Below are 16,688 nucleotides of genomic sequence, written 5' to 3'. Positions count from 1 at the left end.
GCGTCACTCATCTCTTCCCTGTCATTAATGGGTTTCGAGAAGAATCAGTTTCACCTTAGATGCCTACTCGTACAGGCAACCGTCAGAATATTCGGCTTCGGATCGGCCAGTCAGAGCTCAGGGGCCGTGACCGCTTCTTGGCGGACATATATCGGCAATGCCCATTTTATGTTCTGTCAAGTGTAGTGCATGGATATATTACTCACAAACTCAATCTACACAACCTGTTTTAAATGCCGTTTCGAAATGTAACATGACCACGGAACAACCGACGCAACTGGTGTAACCCTTATTTGTACAATCTGCGCGCTTCAAGTGCCGCAGCAGGGGTAAAGTTTGCTGCGTTATTGAAGTAAATTCTCATTCAAAATACAGATATCCTATTGGTTTCAAGAATTTCATATGGATTTCGGCAGGGGTGTATCTGGCTCGTCTGCTCGGCATTTGAGAAGTACAGCTTGGCGAGGGCTTATACCAACAGAGGAGCGCAAATGCCACCTCATGCATGTGCTGAGCAGAGTTTTGGGCAATTCTCATGTCAGTTCCAATGAAAGAATTAAACCTGTCAATAATACGATGAAAGTGGCTTTCCGAGAATACGAGCAATAATTAATAATGGATGACTGGTCTATCACGACTGCAAACCCCAGGCTAACAATCTATAGCTACCGTAGGGTAGGTGGAACTCGGCGTGGCTGGCTTTATGAGGAGCACCTAAGCTGGTTGCACCGTAGCAGGTAACTTAGTGATGTGTCGGGTATATCCGCACATGGCCGTTGCACACACGCTGTTTATCTAGGAGCGCGAGGAGTATGGTTAGAGAGAGCTTGAAACGTATAGAAAATAGATAGGCACATGTAGCACGAAAACACGCCTCTTTCAAGTAACTTGGTCGTGATGGCTGTGTGGTGGTCTGGCCAAAGTGGGCTTGGTTGGACGGGAGGGAGGCAAAACAACGAATCACCGGTGGTCTCAGCCGAACAACAAGTACGGTGGCGCGGCGCCCAGTCGGCTGGCCTTGGTTGACCATGGTTGATTGCTGGCCGTACAGTGAGACAAACCAAGTCCGCCCGACCCGCGCTGCATGCACCAGGCTGCTCGCTCTCTCGCTCCACGATCGACACCCCTCATCGACTCTCCACTACTAGCAGCCCGCTTGCCGCTGCCCAAGTTGACTGCGGTGGCCAGAGCGTCGAGAATCGTGTCAGCGGAGACTGGGGGCGTTGGAGGATCACAACAGCAGACTGCCAACGACGTGGCAACGGGGATGGAGGTGGAAATGTTTGAGCCGTCGGGGTAGGGTAACCACTGATCAGCAGGTTGCCGCCGCCGATTGGCCTCGCGAAAAGAAGCCAGCCAACCAACCAATTTCCAATGCGAGATGCCAATTTCACAACCACCAGGCCGAGACATTGCCATCGGGAAGCGCCGCCAACACAGCCCGGCACTTGGTGGCGCGGACATAGGAGCGTTCTCATAGAGACTGGTAGAATGAGAACAGAGATATTCGTTGGGACATATGTTTATAGACTTGTCGCAGCAGCAGACCGGATGATGACCTGGTGCACAAATGAGGCGAGAAGCAGTCTGCGTGCGTTTCACGGGGTCAAACGGGCATCTCGGATAGCGATAGCGCCATGCCAGAAGAACAAAGCCGGGCGGCGCGTGGGCGTGGGGGGTTGAGGCATTCGTATGTGAGTTCACCGGGTTGCTTACTGACAGAAAACAGATGCTGATGGACAGAGGCAGATGATGTGATTTGACGGTAATAAGCTTGTGGTGGTGGTTTGTATGAAGTGGCCAGGGTCGTGTTAGGAGCCACTCCGCCTACATGGGAGAGGGGTCCTTTTTGACAGATCCTGGACAGGGTTTTCTGTCGTCTACAAATGGCGCCGGGGTAGGGAGATGCATGTGATAATGATGATGATGATGATGAGTCTGTAAAACTTTGTTGACAATTTAGTTCTTAATCTCTTTCAACGCCCTACTTCAATTGTAAGAGGAAATGCAAGTGTGACGGCTTGGGTAACAGGTTCCAAGTCCTAAGGAGCTTGAGGGGGATGAAGGTTTATCCGCAGGTTACAGGCAGCCGACAACGCGTGCACTGCGCACACTCTGCGCACTGCGCGCACTTCCCACAGTGGACTCTCAGTGGGCAAAAGAAGCAGCTTGGGTGGGTTTCGGCGGTGGAGGGCGCTAAAAGCTGCTGGGCTATCCGCTGAAATGCAAGGCCAGGAAGGGCTGTCTCTCCACTGAAGCCACCGTCACCATCAGCTCCCGTGTCCACTACGGCTGTCTCCTCCGCTGCCCGCTCTGCTTCCCGCCACAAATCCTCCCAACCAACCAACCAAAAGCTGCCAGTCATCAATAGCTTCTCGCCAAACACCCCAGCCTGCCAAAAAGCAAAACTTGCATACCAACGCACGCTTCTCTCACCATCGCCTCCGACCATCGTCTTGCTTCGAATCATCTTCGCAATACCTCTCCGACGACTTGCGCATCCCTCTTCCGTGTCTTCCAGTCCGGCTTCCTTTCTCCAGCTCAGCCTTGCCGCAGCCCGCGAGCCAGCATGTCGACATAGAGGTAGCTCCTTCGCCTGCTAGCCCATCGCCTCCAGACGCACGACCCCTCCGTGTCAACCTTGAGCCCGGCTCGACTCAAGGATATGGCCTTGGCCTGTGATGATGTCTAAGAATGAGCATTCAGCGGCTGACCACGGCTCCTTTGCAACCAACAACTCTCTACCCCCCGGTAGCACGCGTTCGTCATCCATTACAATAATTCCCAGCACCCCAAAGCCCAGCGGTTCGCGCCATAGCATTCCCTCGCGTCTGAGCATCGACAGCACCCCTCTCCCATCCAGGTACGACAAGGACAAAAAAAAACAAAGCAAAATTGCCACCCCCTTCAAAGTCGCAAACCGCCAATTACTAACACTGTTTCCCTTCGCTTTTCAAGAGATGACTTGCAAGTTTCGCCTACCACGTCGACCGTCGCTTCTCGAGGCTACATGTCGCCATCCTACACCAACTCCAATCTCTCCCATAACGAGCGCCGACACGGCGACTTCAACAACTATCGCCGCGATCTAGCCATTCTCGACCAACCCCGACCTAGCAATTCATCCTCCAACACCGGTGCGCCGCCCACCCATATTGCGCCGTGGATGTCTCACAGCAACTCGGCGCCGGGTGGCCACGCCAGCCCGCTTCCCATGAGCTTTTACAACGATTCCACCGATAGTCTTTCCGTTGCTTCCCACCAAGCCTCGCCATCTCTACCTCCATCGGCATCCCGCACAGGCCAGCTGTCAGTTCACAACGACGCGACCGATGCTATCTACTATAATCATGATGGAAGGAGACCGTCCGCTGCTAGCGTGGCGACTACGGCCAGCAGCCAAGGATCCAAGGCTAGCGTCCCACGGGGCGGATTTCGTAAGCTCCAGGGCTTCTTCGGCGAAGAGTTCCCTGGCCGCGATAGTTCAGAGAGCAGCTTGCCGGGGTCAATAGGAAAAGATCAACGCTCCCGCTCGTATAGCCACACTCGCCCTGGCCAGGAGCGCCATCATTCAAACGCGACCGACAGAGAAGCCTCACCAGCCTCATCCAGGCCTAGAACCCCCGTGCCCGCCCCTGAGGTAGTACCGTTTCTTTATCAAGACAACACGGTAAGTACAAGATCGAAAAAAAAGAGCCAAGAAAAAGCCTCTTCTTCTCTTTCATTTCATCCCCATCAATTATCCCCTAGACCAGGACCGCCGAGGCGCGCAATTTGGCCCTCGCCGGCTCAATGCGCCCAGGCTCTTGACCCAGTTGGCGCAAACCGCACAAATTTCCATTCGCTGCTGCTGCACTCCTATTTGCGTTTTCAGCCTCCATGGCACCCGTGGCACCCGTGGAACCTATCACAGCTTCTGACTCACGATCAAACAGGACATTGCGCGGTATGGCGAGGCTCCCGTGAGGGATACTATGACGGGTCCCGATCGAGAGCGATATATCAACGAAGGCTCATCCCGCGAACCCCCACCCAAATCCTCCTCCTCCGCCAGATCTGGTCACTCGATATTGCCAGGCCACCACCACCATCACAACCACCATCATCGACATAATAAGAGTAACGATGATCCCCGCACACTGAGACCGACCACCAGCCGAGAAGACTCTGCTGCTAGCTTGCAGCACCCCCGCGACCGCGGAATGGCCGCGACCATGTACAAGACGAAATCGAGGGCCCAGAGCCCGACCCCCAGCACCAGCAGTGTCCCCGCCTCCCGCACCGGCCAGACAGACGGCCATGCATCTCCCGGCCATGCCAAACGCGGCCTGTTGGGACGCCTCCGGCGACATAAAGATAGAGACGATAATGGCTCGAGGCTCCGAGAGTTGCCTCAATCTACAAAGTCCCTCTCCAACAAGCTCTCTAAAGCCGACTTTTCTCGAACCGAGACGCCCTCACCAACCCCCCCGGAGTGGAGCGCTGGCACGCCGGATATTGCCCCCCCTCGATCGACTACATTTAATAATAAATTCCCCTTCTCAAAGAAAAGTCGGAACTTTAGGCAACCCGACTACCAGGACGAGGCGATTGGCCCAACTGAACATCGGGCTGCCGGCCACGTCTATCATCTCGACACGAATCTCAACGACATGGAAGGCATTCTGACGAAACCACCTCCCTTGACACCATTAGATTCGTCGTTTCTGAAGAGCTTGGAAGGAGATATCGATACTGATCCCCCTGACCCTAAGGGGCAGTGGGATGCACCCGACAGTTGGGCGGTGCGCCGCAACACGGAAGATCAAACTGAGGAGGCGCCTGAAGCGGAGGAGGCTGTCTGCCCGCCCCATCCCGAAGAAAAGCTATCGCCATACTGCATCCGCATCTTCCGGTCCGACGGTACTTTTTTGACGCATGCGATGCCGCTCGACTCTACTGTCACCGATGTCATTACGCAAGTCATGAAGAAGACATACGTTGTCGACGGCCTCGAAAACTATAATATTATAATGAAGAAACATGATCTGATTCGCGTGTTGACGCCGCAAGACAGACCGCTACTAATACAAAAGCGACTATTCCAGCAGGTTGGTTACGAAGAGAAGGATAGAATCGAGGATCTCGGCCGCGAGGACAATGGCTATCTTTGCCGGTTCATGTTCCTTTCAGCGCGTGAAAGCGACTTCCATGCCAGAACCATGGATCTTGGCATGACGCAACAGCAAAAGCTCAACTATGTCGACCTGTCTGCCCGCAACCTCGTCACCATTCCCATTTCACTTTACCTCAAGGCAGCCGACATCATTTCCCTTAACCTGTCGCGCAACCTGTCTCTAGATGTACCGCGGGATTTCATTCAGTCATGCAAGCAACTACGGGACATCAAGTTCAACAACAACGAAGCGAGAAAACTGCCACTCAGCCTCTGCCGAGCGGCCAAGCTCACCTATCTCGACGTATCCAACAATCGCGTCGAGCAACTCGACAATGCCGAGCTGGATACGTTGACGGGACTGTTGAAGATGAACCTCGCCAACAACCGACTGACGCATATTCCGCCGTACTTCAACGCTTACCAAGCCCTCCGAACGCTCAACATATCTTCCAACTTCTTGGACACCTTCCCGACCTTTATTTGCGAATTGCAGAGCTTAGTCGACTTGGATCTCAGTTTTAATTCTATTGGCGAACTGCCTGACGAGATTGGACAGCTCAAGAATCTTGAGAAGCTACTGATTACCAATAATCGGCTTGGCAGCGAGATGCCCGAGACATTCCGCGATCTGATCAGTCTGCGTGAACTTGACATCAAGTATAACCACATCACCAACATTGACGTCATATCGGAACTGCCGAAACTCGAAATTCTGCACGCTGCGCACAACCAGATCTCATCCTTCGTTGGTGGTTTCGAGCGCATCCGTCTACTTAAGCTCAACTCGAATCCTCTGAACAAGTTTGAGATTATTGCGCCTGTACCGACTCTCAAAACCCTCAACCTCTCCCACGCTCAACTCGCAAGCATCGACTCGGCCTTTGCGCACATGACGAACCTCGAGCGATTGGTACTCGACAAGAACTATTTCGTGTCGTTGCCACAGCAGCTAGGGGCATTGAGTCGGCTGGAGCATTTCAGCATCGCCAACAACTCTGTTGGCGAACTGCCACCGCAAATTGGGTGCCTAACAGAACTCAGGGTATTGGATGTGCGAGGAAACAACATTTCGAAATTGCCAATGGAGATTTGGTGGGCCAACAAGCTTGAAATTCTCAATGCATCGTCCAACGTTCTCGACAACTTTCCAAAACCGGCGTCTCGGCCGCCGCGCGTTCCTGGCGAGGACTCGGCAGGCCCCCCTCCCTCGCAAAACGGCAGAACAGGCCCTCTCGTGCCCTTGTCATCAACACCGAGCACAGAAGAGCTTGTGGAGGATCGGCGCCCGAGTCAAGCATCCAGCACTTTGCTGAGTGTTGGTCCTTCTCCAGCTCCTCAGAACGGCGCCGACCGGAAGAGCTCTGTTGTATCTGTGTATGGCAAGGGCGGGCGTAAAACGTCCGTTGTCTCACGAACAGCCTCCCAGACTACCTCATCGACCGTCACGCCTCCGCCGTCCACCTCTAGAAAAGACTCTGGGCTCTCGTCGAGGTTTACGAATACATTTGCAGGCTCGCTGCGTAATCTGTCGCTTGCTGACAATCGATTGGATGACGATGTTTTCGACCAAATCACGATGCTGACTGAGCTTCGGGTCCTCAACCTATCTTACAACGAAGAGATTGGTGATATGCCTCAACGATCCATCAAGAGCTGGCCGCAACTCGTGGAGCTGTATCTCTCCGGCAATGGCTTGACAACGTTGCCAGCAGATGATCTAGAGGAAACCAGCTTGCTTCAGGCACTGTACATAAACGGAAACAAGTTTACCAACCTACCGGCAGACATTTCCCGGGCCAAGAAGCTGGCCGTCCTCGACTGTGGCAACAACTCGCTCAAGTACAACATCTCCAACGTTCCATACGACTGGAATTGGAACTTGAACCCGAATCTGAGATATCTCAACCTCTCTGGCAACAAGCGACTCGAAATCAAGCAAAGCGCCTGGGGTCCCGGCGGCCCTGGGGCGGTGAACCGTGAGGAGTACACCGACTTCAGCAGACTCCTCAACCTCCGAGTCCTGGGATTGATGGATGTGACGCTCACACAGCCAAGCATTCCCGACCAGAGCGAAGATAAACGAGTGCGTACCTCTGGTTCGCTGGCTGGCCACCTCCCCTACGGCATGGCGGATACCCTCGGCAAGAACGAGCATCTGTCGACTGTGGACTTGGTTGTGCCGCGATTCAACTCTTCGGATACGGAAATGCTTCTGGGCTTGTTCGATGGCCAAGCACTCTCTAGTGGCGGATCAAAGATAGCCAAGTATTTGCATGAGAATTTCGGCCATATCTTTGCCATGGAGCTGAAGGCCCTGAAGACGCGCAAGAACGAGACTCCGGTTGACGCCCTGCGCCGAGCGTTCCTTTCGCTCAATAAGGATCTTGTCTCGATTGCTGTGCAGCACGCCGAAGATCGTCCTAAGAAGTCCCACAGGGGCTCTGCACAGCCGGTCGTTCTCAGCAAGGAAGACCTCAACTCTGGTGGCGTTGCTACAGTACTGTATCTGCAAGGCATGGATCTCTACGTTGCCAATATTGGCAATGCACAAGCAATGGTTATCCAGACCGATGGCAAGCACCAGATTCTTACACACAAACACGATCCTGCTGAGCCAAGTGAGCGTTCCCGCATTCGCGAAGCTGGTGGCTGGGTTTCTCGCAATGGTCGCCTCAATGACTTGCTGGAAGTGTCTCGCGCATTCGGCTATGTAGACTTGATGCCTGCTGTCCAAGCCGCGCCACATGTCCGTCAAATGACCATTCAAGAGCACGATGAGATTATCCTCATTGCCACCAGCGAGCTCTGGGAGTATCTCTCTCCTGGATTGATCACCGATGTTGCTCGATCTGAACGCCAAGACCTGATGCGTGCTGCCCAGAAGTTGCGAGATTTGGCCATGGCTTATGGCTCTTCCGGCAAGATTATGGTCATGATGATCAGCATTGCCGACTTGAAGCGCAGAATGGAGCGATCAAGACTGCACCGTGGCACCAGCATGTCGCTCTACCCATCCGGTGTTCCCGATGATGCGCAGGTCCCGAGAAGAGGCCGCAAGACCAAGGGAGATGTGCTTGACTCATCACTCAACCGTCTGGAAGCTGAAATTCCTGCACCAACTGGCAATGTCTCCATTGTGTTTACCGATATCAAGAACTCCACCACTCTTTGGGAAATGTACCCCAGCGCCATGCGATCGGCTATCAAGCTTCACAACGAAGTCATGCGACGACAGCTGCGGCGCATTGGTGGTTATGAAGTTAAAACGGAAGGTGATGCTTTTATGGTGTCTTTCCCAACCGCCACGTCTGCGTTGCTGTGGTGCTTTGCCGTGCAAAACGAGCTCCTGGTGGTTACTTGGCCATCTGAGATTCTCAGCTCCGTATCTGGGCAGGTGATATACGATAAGGATAACACTCTCATCTTCAAGGGCCTGTCAGTACGCATGGGTATTCACTTTGGTGACTGTGTGAGCGAGACTGATCCGGTCACCCGTCGCATGGACTATTTCGGCCCCATGGTCAACAAGGCGTCCCGTATCTCAGCCGTGGCTGACGGTGGCCAGATCACCGTATCCTCGGACTTTATTTCCGAGATTCAGCGATGCCTGGAAAACTATCAAGATACGGACCGTTCCGGATCTGCAGGATCAGAAGAAGGATACGATGACGAATCATACGCCAGTGCTATCCGCAAGGATCTTCGCAGCCTTACGTCGCAAGGGTTCGAGGTTAAGGAGATGGGCGAGAAGAAGCTCAAGGGACTCGAGAACCCCGAGATTGTCTACTCACTGTACCCTCATGCACTGGCCGGCCGCACCGAGTTTCACGCACAACATGAGCGGCGTGATGAGCTTGAGAAGCCGGCCACTATGGCTCCCAGCAGCGAGCTCTCCTTTGACCCCGAAAATATCTGGGCACTCTGGAAGATTAGCTTGCGTCTGGAGATGCTGTGTAGTACGCTGGAAGAGGTGCGCGGCCCTGGCCTGCAGCCCCCCGAAACGGAGATGATAGAACGTATGAAGTCGCATGGGGGCGAGGTGACGGAACGGTTCCTCGTCAACTTTATGGAGCACCAGGTCAGCAGGATCGAGACGTGCGTGTCTACGCTGGCGATGCGCCATCTCGCCAAGGGCAGCATTGTGCTGAAGGAGCTCAACGAACTGAGGGCGCCCATGGCGGCCATCTTTGAGCACTTTAAGCAGCAACAAGACGAGCTTGCGCGGTACAAGGCTCTCTACGGGCCGCTTCCCGACCAGAATATGAAGCAGATTGAAGGCGGCCCGAACTAAACAAGTGGCTGGATGTGCCTTTCAACAACCCCTTTTGAATACTCGAGACACGATATATTGGATACCATTGATGTTTTGGAACTACATGCTCTTGTTTATGACATGCGGCTTTGGCCTTGCGTCTTTCTCTTTTATACAGGGGAGCCTCTGCGCTTCTTTTTATGAGTTTCTGTCACTTATTTTTGTCATGGAGTGGGAACTGGCGAGCATGAATGGATGGCTGGATGGATGGAGGATTTCACTTGATGAGCGACACGAGATGTCAGTCTTTTTTCCACGGCCTTGCATGGTGCGTTCGCCGTTGTAGTTTTTTGTTCTGGGACACAGCTTTGGCGTTTTTTTTTTCGTCTGCATTTTCTGCTGTAGTGTTTTCTTTGCACGCGGATTCGAGCAGCGACCAAGACGGGCGCATATATCTTTATTACTCATGTTGGGCAGTTTTTTGTTTCATTTTCATATATACCGCTGCTGCCAATATAATACGAGGAAAAAAAGGTCATCAAAAAAGCAAGTCTTGAAGTGAATAAAGGTGTGCAATTAGGTATTTATATTATACATGATGTTGTTGCTGTGATAGCTTCGCTATTATGCTGTCGCCGCCTTTCCTGGGCTCGACTGTGCTCTGACCTGCTGCATGATGTGGATGCGCGGCGCCATGCGCGGGCCGGCGTACCAGCCGCGGGTCAAGGCCCGGACAAACTCGCGAACCCTGCGCACGACGAGGGCGCGGCCGAGCACGGGCGGCGGCGGCGTCGGCATGCCGTCCTCGCCGCCCTCGTTGTCGTCCGCCGCCGCCGGGCCGGGCCGCAGCACCTCGATGCCGTCGTAGCCGTGCACGACCCCGACGGTGCGCCACTGGCCGCCCAGGACCTTGGCGGGGTCTTCGACGAGCAGGTACTCGAAGCGCGTCCAGAACCCGGGCCGCGCCAGCGCCGCCTCGTCCTCGGTCCTGTCGAACAGCAGCAGCGGCGGGGTAACGCCGGGCGGGAGCTGCGGTGACGGTGCCATGTAGGCGAGGGGCAGGCCGTGCGGGTTCTGGCCGAAGAGGGTGAGGCCGGTCATGCAGGTGAGGACGTCGGCGTGAACGGTGGCGGTGTCGGAGGAGGCGTGCGCGAGGCGCAAGAGCTGGGTGACGGCGTCGCCGCCGGGGTAGTTGAGGGAGGAGACGAGCAGCATGGAGGCGCTGGCGGCCAGCGAGGCGAGCACGGACAGCGGCAGCGCGAGGGCGGCGAGGCGGTAGGCGAGCGTCTTGGCGCGCCGGGTGAAGACGTAGTTGGCACCGAGGGCGGCGGCCGCCGCCAGCGCGGGCACGACGTAGAAGATGAAGCGCGCCTCCTTGTGCGGCTGCGCCGAGTAGACGGCGACGAAGAGCAGGTTGGGCGCGACGAGGTCCGCCGCGGCGCGCGCCGTGGCCGGCCGCGACAGCGAAAAAGCGGCGAGGGGCAGCGCGAGCGGGTTGAGCAGCAGCCGCGGCAGCGCGGAGGAGAAGTAGTGGTGCCAGGGCGAGGTGCCCCAGGCGGAGGAGGAGCCGAGCACGGCGTTGTAGTAGAAGCCGGCGAGCTCGGGCCACAGCGGCAGGCGCTGCCAAAAGTACGAGTCGACGGGCACGCTGAGCGCGAGCGCGCCTAGGGAGAGCGCGGCGAGCAGCGGGACGAGCTGCCGGAGGGCGGCGCGGCGCCGGAGGAGCAGCAGCAGGCAGGTGCTGCCGAGAAGCAGGGCGGTCTCGGCGCGGAAGACGGCGGCGGAGAGGACGAGCAGGAGCAGGGCCTGGTTCTGGCGCGCGCGCGCGAGGGCGGGCGTCGCCTTGGGCAGGAGAAACGCAGAAGCGAGCGTAGCTTTGCAGTCGTCAGCCAGTCAGTCGTGTTCACGCGGGGTGGGTGTAGGGACATACTCAGGCCAAAGGAAAGCATGTTGGGCAGCGTCCTGCTCAGATAGAACATGAGGTGAAACTGGCCGACCACCAGCAGCACCCACCAGCGGCCCGCGCCCCTACCGAACGCGCCGTCCAGGGCGCGGCGGAAGACGAGCAGGCTCGCGGCGTTGAGCGCCCCCAGCACGCCGCGGACGAGCAGCTGCGCGCGGGCGAAGCTCGTCACGCCGGCGAGCAGGAGCGGCTGGCTGAGGCCGGCGAGCACGACGGCGCCGACAAAGGTGCGCGGGACGGCGCCGGGGAAGGTGAAGTGGTCGTAGGCGGCGGTCAGCGCGGCGGGCGAGGTGGGCGTGCCGTAGACGAGCACGTCGTGAGCGGCCTGCAGGTTGAAGGACTCCTCGACCTTGGTGTGCGGCGCGAGGAGGAGGTGCGCGAGCGGCACGGCGAAGAGCAGCGCGTCGAGCGCGAGGTCTGTCCCTCCGGCCGGGTTAGTGAGAAAACGAGCGGCGATAATGTGGTGGACGTTGGCGTTTGGACGGGGTGAAGTTCATACCAAAGGGGTTCGGCGCCATGGTGGGCTGGGATGGGGAAGGAGGCCCGCAGACGGGGGGAGCGCGGTTGTTGAAAACGTGCGTGTCCAGTCGCGGCAAACTTTGGAATTGAGGGTTTGATATGGAGAGATTATGTATGGGTCGTGGCGGCTGGTATTACACGCGGCATAGCTGGCGTTTGAGAGGTGAGGTTGCGAGATCTGAAATAGGTGGCGCTAATCTCGCAGGGAAGGGAGATGGGTGGAGTCTCAGTCTTCGGCACAAATGTTTCGGCTCATCGCAACAGACACATTTCGTCCTTCTAAAAGAAGCTTGCTATAATGCTAATATTCGCTTTGGCTTTCTAGAATGATGCTCTGGTTGTTCAAATTGGCATCTTCGTAGGGCGCACAGCCTGTCCCTGACGATGGAGTCGTGGGCCGACTTATACAGAAAGCTGACATGCATAATCAATCAACAATGTCAAGTGACGTACAATATGTCAACGCATCTTCTACCGAATTTTCAAGAACAACGAATTAATAGCAATAGAAACTGCCCCCATTTTATTCCACTCACGCTTGAACACTGGTTTGCTCTGATAGACTTCGCGGTGTAGACGCCAGCTTCAGATTCTTGGCAGAGAATCTTGTCCTCACTCACCCTTTCACTTCTCCCAACAACACCACCAATTTGTCCTTGTACCTTTTTGAACAAAGTCCCGAGACACTGTAGTAGTTTCACTTGTTTTTCAACCCTATTTGTCCTCTTCGCTGCTCCATTGGTTCCTGTGACTACTAGCTGAAGTGCACTCACACGCTCCACAGTATATCACTTAGTTGTAATTAAGTACCTCTAGCAATAACCATCTACGGGCTAATGGTCTAGTGGTATGATTTTCCGTTCGCATGTTTAAGCGTGTACTCGGAAAGGTCCCGCGTTCAATCCGCGGTTAGTCCAGACAACTTCGCCAAGTTGCATTTCCTTTTTTGTCGTTTCTCTTGTTTCTCTTCACTGTCTTCAATCTTGCCGTAACATTTCTTTTTCTTTTTCATGTATTCAACTACCCTGTTACGTTCATTACGCGCGCCGTCCGTCACCGAGGCGTCAAAAGGTTATTTCTCATCCCACCCACGCTTCAAATAGCACATGCCTTGTAGTACAATCGATTACCTGACTACATCTCCCAAATCTGGTTACAAAGAATCTAGTATTGACGCATCCAACCCGGTCAAGATTGATTCGAAAAGAAATTCGCTCCCAAGACAATGTGACGCCGCTGTTTTCTACTCAACCAGGCAAGGCGCCAAGCCCTGCAAACAAACATGTAGAAAAAAGGAAGCAAAATATATCCAAATTGTACAAAACACCAACCGCAAATGATGAATAGTTTGCTCCGTTAAAACCTTGCAAGCCTTAATACTCTGGCGCTATGACAAAAGATTGGTGCTCTTCTTGCGCCCTAGGCCTATGCTCAAGCGGCTTTTTGTCTTTTCCTTCTCAGGTGCGTCACCATTGACGACCACGTCGCCGGCGGCATCGTCGCCGTTTCGGTCCTTGCTGAAGAGTCCGAATGCTTTACGGCTGCCCGATTTGCTGCCACGCTTCGAACGGTCGAGAAAGCCAAACGCACCGCCGTTGCCCTCTTCCTTCTTCCGCGCATCGTCTTCCTTGGCGGCTGACTTTTTGCTGGCCTGCATCACCTTCTCCAGCTGCTCTTGCTCTTGTCGTTTAGCCTGGATCATGGAAATGGCCTGGTCGCGGCGCTTTCTCTCATACTCTCTTATTTCCTTGTCCTTGGCTTTCAGTTCTTCCTTTTCTTGCTGGCGAGCAGCCTTTTCCGCAGCTTCGCGCTCCTTCTTCTCTCGCTTTAGCTCATCTTTTGACTTAGCGGGCGTCAATGTTGATGGGACAGCTGGCGTCGAAGGGACCGAGGCTTGGTTTGTAAGTGGCGGGCGTGCCGTTAGGTCTGGCGCTGTTTTGGCATGCGCCAAGTTGGACAATTGGTTCTGCTCAGCTAGCACAGGTATCGGTTGTGTCTGTTGCCGAGACAGAGGTGTTTCGTCTGCCTTGTCGCTTTCCTCATGCGCAATGTTGGCGGCCTCCGTCGCGAGTCGAACTTCTTCTTTACCCTCGGCTTCTTGCTCAGCGCGGACCTTTTCAAATGTCGTTTCTTGGTAGAACAAGAGGTAAGCAGTGGCCATTCCGGGCCTGTCACCGAAGAAATTGCGGACAAAATGCTTGTCCACAGGCTCGACCATCTCATCGTCAAACAAGAGCCAGCCGCGGTCTCTAGTCTTGATGATGGAGACATAATGCCCGTGATATCCATTGCCACCAATGTGAACAATGACGGCGTAGAGTTCGTAAAGGCGATCTGGGTCTTCGGCCTCGTCTGCAGTGTGGAACATGCGTAGATGGTAGGGATATACAACCCTGTGGAACAGCTTTTGGACACGACTATAGTCTTCCGTGTATTTGAAGCGGTTGAGATGCAGGGTGAGAACCTTGGGCAGCTTCTTGACCCTCATGCGCTTTTCGGCCTCTTGCAGACCACCGCAATGGTCGCACTGAAACTTGTCTCTCTCGCACAGCATTTCCTCGGCAGAGAACTTGCGCAGGCACGATGTGACAGAGCTGTGCTCGTCTAGGGCAATGGACAAGTCCAAAAAGGTCTGGTCTCTCTGTGATGCTGTTTCACAGGTGAGACATTTTGTTTCTGACGTCACGACGCCTTCAAAAACATCGTGTACCCAGCCGGTACCTGGCGAGTTGTACGAGGAACCAGGTCCAAGTCCCACGGAGAGACCGTTGTGCAGAGATTCGGACGAGCCGTTTGTGGCAACCTGGTCTTGGATATGCTTGGCATGATTGTCCACGCTGGCAATTACGTCTGTGAGGACGAGTCGTAGGAATTCATGGGCATCCTGATGATTTGAGCTCTGGAACATTTCGTTATCGCGTTTAAAGATTTCCAGAAAGCGTTGGGGGCTCAGGACGCCAGTTCTGGAGCTGCTCTGGGTGAGGGCCATGAATATGTCCTTGAGCCCAGTGAATGTGCATTCGTCCATGCCATAGGGCACGCGGCTCTCCTGCGCGAGCTCGAGAATGGGACCCTTGAGCATGGCCTGCTTTTTCTTGTATTCTGGCGTGTCGGGTTTGTCCTCTGGCTTGATAGGCGGCTGGCCAGGGATGGGCGGACCCGCGCCAAGGGCTTGACGGTGCTTGAGAGCCTGAGATGTTGATAGCTTGGGCTGTTTTTGCGGCGTGGCAGGCGTAGCGGGTGTGACTGGCGGTCGAATGGTGACATTTGGCTTGTATGGAGGGCCGTTGGGGGTATCGGTCGGGGATAGAGATGGGTAGTTGAGGACGCCTTCGCGGAATTGGTCGGAGTGGAAGAGGGCTTGGACGATGGAGTTGCAGTAGCTAGGTAGGGTTAATAGTGTAGGCATTAATGTCGAGAGGCCCTATTTACCAAGTATTTCCAAACTAAATGGCAGAAAATTAGCTTTGGTTGAGGAGTTGGGGGCGATATGCTGTCTCAGATCGGATCTACTCACGTTTTCGAAGCCTAGGAATCTGTCGCGACCGTCTTGAGTGAGTGCTCCGGCGTTTTGCAGCATCTTCTCGAGAGGAGTGACTTCGGTAGTGATATCATTCTTCTTGGGCGGAGCATCTTTGGCAGTGGGCGTGGTGGAGGGCTAGAGGGGTTCGGTTCAGTTGGTCAGCGTTGGGCGACTTGGTGATGGTGACGCTTCGACCCGCAAAAGCGCATGCGGAATTGGGGCGGCTGATGCGGGCGGGAAAGGGCGGACATACCGTGCCAGTGCCCTTGATCTTGTTAAAGAGGCTAGGCATCACGGCAAGGGAGCGCAAGGGCGCACGGCGTCAGGGTGGGCAGAGATGCGGAAGGTGAGTCTGCGGGGAGACGTGGTGTTTGCGTCGTGGTCGGTGGTTGGTGGTCAAGGGCCTCAGCTGGGGCGCGGCCAGGCGAGGCTGACGGCGAGCAGCAGCGCGAGTCCTGCTCTAGGACGTGGACAATTGCTGGGAGGAGACGGTCATTCGTAGGATGGTCGGAAGAGAAGACGAAAGGGTGGCGACTGTCAGCGGAAGCGGAAGACGAGAGAAGTGGTAAAGATGTCGTTGTGGGTGAGCGATGTGAGAGCCAGAGCAAGACGGGCGTGGTGAGCGGAGTTATGAAATGCGGAGGCGAGCTGGGGCTGGCCGGGGAGGGTAAAGTGAGACTTTTGGAGCACCAGTTATCAATGGGAGGTCTTCTGCAGCAGTTCTGTACTGTAAATTGCGCTGCTAACAGTGGTAAAGTAGGGACCGCGGGCTGAGGCTGTGACCAGGGCAAATCAAACTGTTTGGTGGCTGTGGCTTGGGTTAGGGTGCTGGTACAGCGGGCCGGGGTGTGCCTGAATTGCCAAGGCGCATGAGTGGGATGGATGGTGAGAGGCGAAGATAAAAAGTCGGAAACGAGACGAGGTGAAGGGGAGGAGAAAAATAGACCAGAGGCGATTCGCAAAATGGAGGGATGCAAAAGGACGCCGAGCATGAGGCAGCTGAAGATTGCGAGGCAAGCAAGGCAGCCGACCAACAAGTCAGGCTGCGGGTGCTGCGCTATTGGACGGGGATTACCTAAGGTAAGATAAGATACATGTGTTTTATATGTATTCAGTAGGGAGCGCGGAGGTACCCATCCAACTAGTTGTCGGCGTTTTGGGGGGTTACTGGGGGACCTTGTGAGGGATTCGAGAGTTTTACAGGGGAGCCACGGGGCCTTCAGTGGGGGAGCCTACGTTAGCCTAGTCCGAACGCAAGCCACTGGGGGAGCTG

The 16,688-nt window shown here is 55.1% G+C and overlaps 3 protein-coding genes across 3 annotated transcripts; 1 reads left to right on the top strand and 2 right to left on the bottom strand.

Moving 5' to 3' along the window:
• Positions 1-2,684: 2,684 nt before the first annotated feature.
• ISF_04393 (adenylate cyclase) lies at positions 2,685-9,449 on the top strand (the record flags this gene model as incomplete). The annotated part of the gene is made up of 3 exons (XM_018847999.1): positions 2,685-2,863; positions 2,959-3,670; positions 3,936-9,449. 3 exons carry the CDS (start codon positions 2,685-2,687, stop codon positions 9,447-9,449), a joined length of 6,405 nt encoding a protein of 2,134 aa, XP_018704955.1.
• A 585-nt stretch (positions 9,450-10,034) lies between these two features.
• On the bottom strand, positions 10,035-11,891 carry ISF_04392 (glycosyltransferase family 22 protein; the record flags this gene model as incomplete). Its single annotated transcript, XM_018847998.1, has 3 exons — positions 10,035-11,284; positions 11,341-11,790; positions 11,873-11,891. The coding sequence occupies 3 exons, from the start codon at positions 11,889-11,891 to the stop codon at positions 10,035-10,037; spliced, it is 1,719 nt and encodes a 572-aa protein (XP_018704954.1).
• A 1,388-nt stretch (positions 11,892-13,279) lies between these two features.
• Positions 13,280-15,707, bottom strand: ISF_04391 (ubiquitin hydrolase CreB; the record flags this gene model as incomplete). Its single annotated transcript, XM_018847997.1, has 4 exons — positions 13,280-15,275; positions 15,325-15,338; positions 15,410-15,550; positions 15,669-15,707. 4 exons carry the CDS (start codon positions 15,705-15,707, stop codon positions 13,280-13,282), a joined length of 2,190 nt encoding a protein of 729 aa, XP_018704953.1.
• Between the last annotated feature and the right edge of the window lie 981 nt (positions 15,708-16,688).

The sequence above is a fragment of the Cordyceps fumosorosea genome, assembly GCF_001636725.1.
Source record: "Cordyceps fumosorosea ARSEF 2679 chromosome Unknown scaffold_9, whole genome shotgun sequence".
Lineage (NCBI taxonomy): Eukaryota > Fungi > Ascomycota > Sordariomycetes > Hypocreales > Cordycipitaceae > Cordyceps > Cordyceps fumosorosea.
The sequence above is the reverse complement of the archived record's forward strand: the minus strand, read 5'-3'. Positions and strand labels throughout refer to the sequence as shown.